Source organism: Austrofundulus limnaeus, unplaced genomic scaffold (assembly GCF_001266775.1).
Source record: "Austrofundulus limnaeus strain Quisiro unplaced genomic scaffold, Austrofundulus_limnaeus-1.0 Scaffold80, whole genome shotgun sequence".
Classification (NCBI taxonomy): Eukaryota; Metazoa; Chordata; class Actinopteri; order Cyprinodontiformes; family Rivulidae; genus Austrofundulus; species Austrofundulus limnaeus.
Window position 1 is genome coordinate 651,972 of NW_013952482.1, and position 8,342 is coordinate 660,313.

The 8,342-nt window shown below is 38.6% G+C and overlaps 1 protein-coding gene across 3 annotated transcripts in view; it reads right to left on the reverse strand.

Annotated features, from left to right (window-relative positions):
* Positions 1-8,342, reverse strand: part of LOC106519645 (protein sidekick-1) — a 321,354-nt gene that overhangs the window by 48,768 nt on the left and 264,244 nt on the right. For all 3 annotated transcript variants that reach the window (XM_014011403.1, XM_014011402.1, XM_014011401.1), the window contains 3 exons: positions 7,097-7,288; positions 3,215-3,336; positions 3,009-3,121 (listed from right to left, as the gene is read on the reverse strand). In XM_014011403.1, the coding sequence (XP_013866857.1) occupies positions 3,009-3,121; positions 3,215-3,336; positions 7,097-7,288 (427 nt within the window). The remainder of the gene's footprint in view (positions 1-3,008; positions 3,122-3,214; positions 3,337-7,096; positions 7,289-8,342) is intronic.

Consider the following 8,342-nt stretch of genomic DNA (forward strand, 5'->3'; position numbering starts at 1 on the left):
TGTATGTAATGTATGAATATAATATACAAGTTTCACTTTTTAAATGGAATTACTGAAATAAATCTACTTTTTCATGATATTCTAATTTTATGACCAGCACCTGTATGCTTTTAATGTTTAATCACCCAGCCCTAATCCAATGATTCTTGCCATCGTAAACTGTCATTAGGCATATGAACACTCAACACTGTACTACAGTTTATAACGTTTTCATATTATTACATATTTTAACATGTTAACAGCGACCTTTAAATACTGCTTTACTGATATACAACCACCTTTGTAAATAAAAAGAACAACAAAAATCAACTAGATAAACTACTAATCCAAGGATTTCTTTTAAGCACCTGAAGGATTTCTTTAAACCTGAAGTAGCAATCCAACAAATGAAGAAAAAGATGCTAGAAACACAAGGCAGTATAAAAACAAGACATCAAAAGATGTACTTCTTTTGTAACAGTACAAATAACATAATTCGGAGTCTTTAACTTTGCCCGAAACTGTTGCTGCAGAAAATTACAGTTGATTGTTGTTGTCTATAAAAATAAATACTCCTGAACACATCAATGTATCTTCCCTTTTGTGTAACTAAATGCATAAATTTACCCCTCACACTCATGTTTATGAAGGAAAAAAACACAAATAAGCCTAAATTGATGAAGGAAAAAAACCAGATAAAATCAGCTGACAACATGACTACAGACAGGGTGAAGTGATTAATGATGGTTTTCACAGTGTGCCATGTGTGCATTAAATAAGTATGGTTTGGGAGTTAATCTCTGTGTTAAAGGAAATGCAAATAATATTTGACAGGAAATATAAAGGACAGTTCCACCTCCACAACCAGAACCATGCATTCAATCAATTTTGTAATTTCTGTATTATATCTAGCTGCTGTTTGCACAATTTCTTGTCCCCAAAATGTATCCCTAATGTTGCTTCCAAAATATTAACTTAGAATCTGCAAGAGATATAAATCCCAACTGATTCATACGCACGGTGACCAGGCACCAGATGGATTTTACACCGAACCATCACAGAAGTTGTAATTGGAAACTGTTCGGAAAAGATACTTTAAAAAAATGTCACTGGATAAGCCATCTGTCTATTAGCATCTGCCATAGTCTAGATTCAACCAATTACTTCAATGAAGCGAAAAGACTGTTTAAGTTAAACTCTTTTTTTAAAAGAAAGTGTAAAAAAAACTTCTTCACAGTGAAGAACCTTTAGTGCTGTTCTTCTTCTTTCTACTTTCCGGTTCAGCTCCAGCTGTAGCAGTATCTACATGCTCCTCTCTAAAATCACACTGAAAGTCCAGCTGTAGTTATGATCCTGTTAGCATTTAGTTCTGGCTCAAATAACAAGTTAACCATTCACATGGTTATAACTCTAATCCTATCACTTTCATTGTATACAAGCAATACAATACAAATGATTCTAATCATTCTAATCATTTAAGAACATGCTTTACATGGAGTTAAACTGTATCAATACATGAATCCTGAWAAATAAACAGATTACAGTTCAGGGATCTGCTAACAACTGAAACACAAGAGATAAACAGGACATCAACAGGCTTATCAATGATTTTGACACAGAAATATTTCAGATTTGCCAGAGTTATATTTATGATGCAATTATTGTTTTTTTAAAACAATGAACTAAAAGGAAAATAAAGATTTWACTAAGATTATTTGTGATCCTAGAGGTCTTAGTGTCAGTCTAATAAAGACACAAACACATTGAGCTTTAAGCTTCCTAACTTTTGACAGCTTCCCTCAGTATGATCAATGGCAACAACAACAAAAAGAAAAATTACACCACTTAAAGCAACTCAGCTCTTCTGCCTCCAGAATACTGGTCAATATTCCATCAATAAAAATGAAACTTTATTTTGACAATTCTCCCAAAAGTCTCGGTCAGAACATCGTTTTTGAATTCCCACCCACATTTTCTGTGAGAAAACTATTTCAACTTTTGTTATTTCATTATCAAAATCAGAACATACTGTAAACGAGTTGATTTAAATATTTTTTTTCAATAATTTGGGTTTATATCTAATTAGGTGTCTCTTTTGTTTTTTATGTTGATGAATAAAATCTTGAGCTGGAACTCTCCACCCAAAGTTGTTGTCTGAATGAAGCAAATATTCACCTGGTAAAGAAAGAAAAAAAAACTGAGCTAAATATGCAGACCCTTAGACACAAAAGCAGCCACGAGGAAGCCTTTGTTACTCTTGTCACTTCAAACTGCAGCCCTGCTTCATGAAGCTGCGACTGATAAAACGTGATTGGCAGCTTGCGTGTGAGACACTACATCTGTGAGTTGTTGTTCCGTTGATGGGAGAAGGAGAGCAGGGAGTAAAAAGAGACCTAAAAGCAGGGGATAAGAAATACAGACAAGTGCATCATTTCATCTAACATCCCACTGGTTTTGCCTGTGACAACATAATCCCTGTGATTGTATGTACAGTGTGTGCATGCACACCGCAATTTCATCACAGATGAAAGCAGAGATACTGGAGGGCAGGCGACGGAATACAGAGGGAACGACTGAGGACAGACAGACATAGAGAAGTAAAGAGGAGCTGTTGTTCAGAGGGCCGACAGATCACGTTTACAAAGTGTAACCTCTTCAAGGAAGGATTACAGACACTCCTCTCTCCTCGTCTGCTTCCTCTTCTCCTGGTATTTTATTACTTGTCTCTTCTTCTCTTTAATACTTTCTGCTGCCCTCCCAACTTTTTTCATCAAATCCCCCCTGCCCCCCCTCTCTTTTCCTTTAGCTAGTTGCAGGAGGGTAATAAGGATCTGCATGCTGCAGCTGTGAAGGTGCTGACAAACAGAAAAGTCTCAGATGGAACTGTCTCTCTGTGCGCCTGTGTGATTTATCGAACTTCACCTGAGCCTTGCAATGCTGCAGAAACCGCCGGAGAGTGAGATGTGTGAATGGCGGTGTGTGCGTGCAATTTATGCCTGCTTGTGTTTGAGTGTGTGCTTGCYGCTCACCTGTACTGAGTGAACGGAGTCAGGCTGGGGATCTCCAGYGTGTCGGTGTTTGGCTGGTTGTCTTTTTGGTACACGACTCTCCACGGCTCCTCTTTTCCATCRTCCTTCACCACCTGRCAGWRAGAAAAGTTTGTTGCRACAGTTCCCCTCCTGCTGGGTGGAACACGGATCACAGATGTGCACGGGCAACACAAGCGCGCGCTCACCTGTCCTTCAACTATCCACTTTGATATGGCGGTTTTGCCATCCGAACCGGGGCGAAAGCGAAGTGTTGCTGCTCGAGGGCTGATGTTAGAGATGACTAAGTTAGAAGGCGCACCAGGAAGCTCTGCAAGTAAACAGGAAGAACAGAGCTTTACTCAAAGCTGCAAGAAAATCTTCAATGATTCTTCATGACTAAAGTATACTGCAGTTTTAACACTTTAACAGAACCTTGGAAAGATTTAAAATCAAAAGCCTCATTTCCTTCATTTGATTTTTGCTATATAAAATATTTTGTTTTTTCTTGAGTCTTAAATGCACTTACATACGCATATTTTCTTATTGAGATGTTTAGAATATTTTTATAACAATGTGCAATCCTTTTGTCTATATTTCTGTAATATGTGACCCATCATATCAAAATGAGGATTAAGTGAAATTTGGTCAAAATGACCTAATTATATTTTCAGATTCCTTGCTTTAAAAGCTACACTTTCATACCTGGATCATTCTGATGTCATAAGCTTATCCAGAGATAAGACTTAATTTGTCTTGTTGGCCACCATAATACATTAATGTTTGATCTGAATCCTAATTTTATGTAAATTTATTGAGTGATTTTTTTATGTCAATATAAAGAGGAAACCTCAAGTAGTATTTGTATATTAAGATTTCCTTGTTGAGAAGAAACACAAACATTGCTAGCTCACAGAGAAAATTCAAAATTTTAGGGCGTTTTTCCTCAAAATCAGTTTTTTTGTTGCTACTACTCAAAAAAAATGCTTCAAAATTTTTTAGGATTATATTTCAGACAGCTCATTCAAATGATACATTGATAAATAATTTATTCATTTTGACATAATGCAGTTTTTGCACACATTTAAATCAAAACTCTTTATCTGCCAATTTCTCCATACATCACTTTTGGACTTAATCCTTTTTTCGATGTGATGGGTCACATATTTACTGTGCTTTTAGAAGGTTTTTGACTTATCAACAAGTCACACATTTGTCTTAATACATACTTTTCATGTGTGGAAGATTTCTCAATGTGTTTTGGTTAACAGCTCTCAACCAGKAAGTAGAGCGTGAATTTAAAAACGTTATGTGTCTGTAATATGTTTTAATGAGAGGCGTGTGTTAAACTGAATGAAGACCATTCTCGAACTGTTTAAAGTTAAACATTAYTACCACAAAATGTGTATCTGAAATTCAGTACAACTTTTCACAATACATTTATTTGTGTAGTTTCAGAGCTAAAATGTCTTGCTCAAGAAGAAAAAGACAACATGAGAAATAACTTCAGTCAGGTGCACAAACATTACAGCATAGACTTTTCCATTAAGCAACAAAAGTATGAAAAAAATCCTAAAGCTGTTGTCAGAACTGCATCATTTACTCTCTAATATAATAACAATGATACTTATAATAGAATAAAGGRAATTATGTTGCCAATAATAATTTAAGTATGAAGAAGGCTTAAAAAGTTCTCTACTAGTCCTTTTTTATTCATTACTATATCCACCTTTGGCCACTAAAAATATAAACATATAAAAAGTTAATTTTAACTAAAAGAACTGGCACTTGTGCTGCAGCTTTTATAGTTTTCCCTGAAATCCTGCCCCCCCAACCCTCCCTCCTCCCTCAAGGTTAATCATGGAATACAGAGAAGAGATAAATCTGAACAGCAGTGTGGGCGATGTGGAATAAATGCATAGTCCACTATGTTCCATTTAACGCCCATAAACGTGTGAATAGGCAGCAAAGCTGTGAAATTACATTTGACCCATTCTCATTCCCACTTTGTTCCATCTCCATGGCAATAATAAGAGACAGGAAGCGGGCACTTTGGCCGACCAGCTGTGGCAGCCTGGGCCACGCTGGYGGGGAGTGAGACGCTAAAACACAAGGACTTGACTGGAAAATGAATACCCTCACAGCTGATCGCTGAGGCCAGAACCCCTGTCACACAAATAATAAGCAGTAAGTCAGCACTCTGCAGACAGAGCCGACCTCGGCSGAGCTGACAAAATGTAGCCCGTTTCCAGTTTCAAGCAGCACTTTAGATATTTCTTCTCCTAAAACGAAAGAGTAAAAAAAATTCAAAGACTAAATAAAAAGCTGTTTATTGTAAAAGTTGACAGGAAAGATAATTAAACAACACCTGTTATCCCCAGTGGGCAAACGCTGCACACTGGAAAACCAAGCTTGACAGTTTCAATAACTAAGGGAGAGAATAATTGGAAACTGATTTACCAAACGGTACAAAGAAAAGTCTGACAACAGCACTGCTGATAGAACACGGGTTTRTTTATTGGCATGTGCTGCTAAACACCACTGACTACACACTGAATACTTGTTTAAGTCAAATTTAAAACCGAGAGCTGTACTGAGCAACAACTAGACAACGATTATTTTCTCCTCGCCATGTTTTATAAGCCTGGAGTAAAACGGAGAGGAATAATGATATGTCGCACAATTCAAACATCAATAAATTCCTATCATTTTTTAATCTACTTTTTTTTGACATGCCAACATTTCAAATGCATCACAAACAATTTACTGCCTCCGAACAGACGTCTTTGCTGACAGCTGCTGGACTGAATTGGCATTAGTCATGCAAGCGACACACATGACAACAGCTTTTTAAAATGGCGTGCTAATGAATCCAGTAAGTGACAGCTTGTTTCTGTCAATTAAACTGACATTTTTAGCAATCACAAACACTATCTGCCTCGCTCTCAGCAGTTCAAATCAAAAGCAACAAAAACTAGAGGCAACTTTTCTGTAACGTTCGTTTAGTACCTCCTTTAACATCCTGCACACTTCTTAAACCGAACGGCAGCTTTAAGGAAATATCAATCAGATTTACTCTGGTAACTGGACAGTTTAATGTGACGGTGTCTGGCTACTGTTTCAGTCTGGATATGTGAGGCATGGCAAACAAATTCAGAGCTAAAAATATTACCACTGCTGTGTAAATGCACGCAGACAACTTGTAAAGGTTATAATCTGGAAATGTTGATATCAGCTGTCCTGCTTAGATAAATGACAAAATTCTCTCAACTCCATGAATTCATGAATAAATAAAACCAGAGAAGAATCTGTGTTTGGTGGATTTCTCTTTCCCCTCTTTCCTCTCACTTCATTCTTCAGCTCTTTTCTCCCMCCTAATCTTCAGCCCTTCGTCTTTCTTTCACTCTTTTGCTTTCATGAATTAATGAATAACCTCTAAATCTAAGAACTGTCTGTTTCCATCTTGCTCTCACTTTTTCTGCTTTTACTCATAAATTAGTCATTAGAAAATGTTAGGACAAAAATCCTGCTTGTCTGAGCTGCAGGTTTTTTTTTTTGCCCCTCCGTCCTCCAGCACTTCCACACAGTCCATTTCTGAGAGACTTTGGTCTTTCAGTTCCACGAAAAGAGCATTTTCTCTTCTTCCATCACTTTGTTTCCCGCTCTTTTCTTCTCACTCTCTCTCATTCCTCTTCTCTGATTGTTTTYATGCTTTATCTCATTTTTTTGCTGCATCTTTTCTACTTTGCCATTTGCAGTTAATCAGTACTAATAATGACTGCAGCTTGGCCCGAGTCCAATCACATAAATTCGTCATGCACACAAAAGCCTCTTCTAAGCACACACACCAAGAAACCGAAGCTCTCYGTGAGTTGCTGTAAACTTTTGTCTGCGGATGTGAATGTGTGCATGTCTGCGGTGTGGGTGATGATTCATGGATGCACAGTAACAGCCACTTATCAGCCTGAGGAACGACAGCGACGTCGTGGGAGCTCATCGCTCATATTTACTCTGCCTCGTGAGCACAAAGACACAGGGAGAAAASAGCTTTTAACATCCGTTTGTCAGAAGCACGTGTTTGACTCCAGCACCTGGTGGAACGCCGGTGGAGATGGTGGAGGAYGTGACCACGCCCTGTCCCGCAGCGGTGACTGCGGCCACCTGGATCGTGTACGCGGTGGTGGAGGTGAGCCCCGTCAGCTGGCACTGCAGCGTGGCGTTGGACAAGGAGCGTTCCTCGCGACTTGCCTTTACGTCGGGTATTTCCCACCACACGGTGTAACCTGCGGGGTGGAGAGAGCACGCCGGGTTAATAAAGGTGCACACAGACAGCCGCGTACAAACACGCCGACACATAACGAGAGGAGYCCTGCCAAACTGGAGGCGGGAGCGGGGGAGGAGTAACTAGAGTCAAAATCCCTGTCTGTCCCTTCGCATCTTCACAGTCATGCATCACACTCCACCACCCTCAGATGTGTGTGTGAGCAGGGCCACTTGTGTGCAAAGCCCCGAGGAGAGAAACTGGTCCCTCATCTATCTCTTTGCTCACCAGGTGCTGGATGAAAAGCAGGTTGAGGAGAAAGGAGTAAATGTGCAAGGTGACCTTGATTGAATACCTATTTTCCCACTCCTCTGAGTGTGTTAGCTGACTGTAAAGGCACTGGCGCCTCGTGCTGTGTGATTGTGGYGATGTTGTGCGGGTTCCTGATGAATGTTGGACATGATGTCATAACAACACAAAGACACACACATACACGCACACAATGTAATCACTTAATTCACAGCAGTTTGTTGTGTTTCCACAGCATGATTGCTTGACAGAGCCAAGGAAGAGCTGAGGCAAAATAAATAACTGGGGGGGGTTCTGTGATGTGCCACACAAACAACATCCTGGTGAAGTGGTGAAGTAGAGCTGAGTAGATGGCACAAGGCAAAGGAAAAGGATTAACTCATGATGMATGAGTTAAACTCAAACATAATGTTGAAGACAGAGGAGTGCAACTGAGTACATCTACTTTGTTACGGTACTTAAACAACTTTTTTGGAGGATTTGTAATTTTACTAAGTATTTTTTAAAATCCTAACTTTTTTATTTTGTTTCATTTAAAACATAAATGATACTTTTGCTTCTTTATTTTACAATTTCACACCTAGTTACACATTACAAATTTAAATATGACTGAACTCATCATGAAACGAGTGAGTTATGCACTCTAAACAATGAGGAGTTGAATTTACTCACCCAAGTTATGTCAAGTGGTTCCACTAAACTGAGTTGAGTTAATATGAAGCAATTTACATATATTTTTAAACAAAATGTGTAAAGTGCTCAATTTA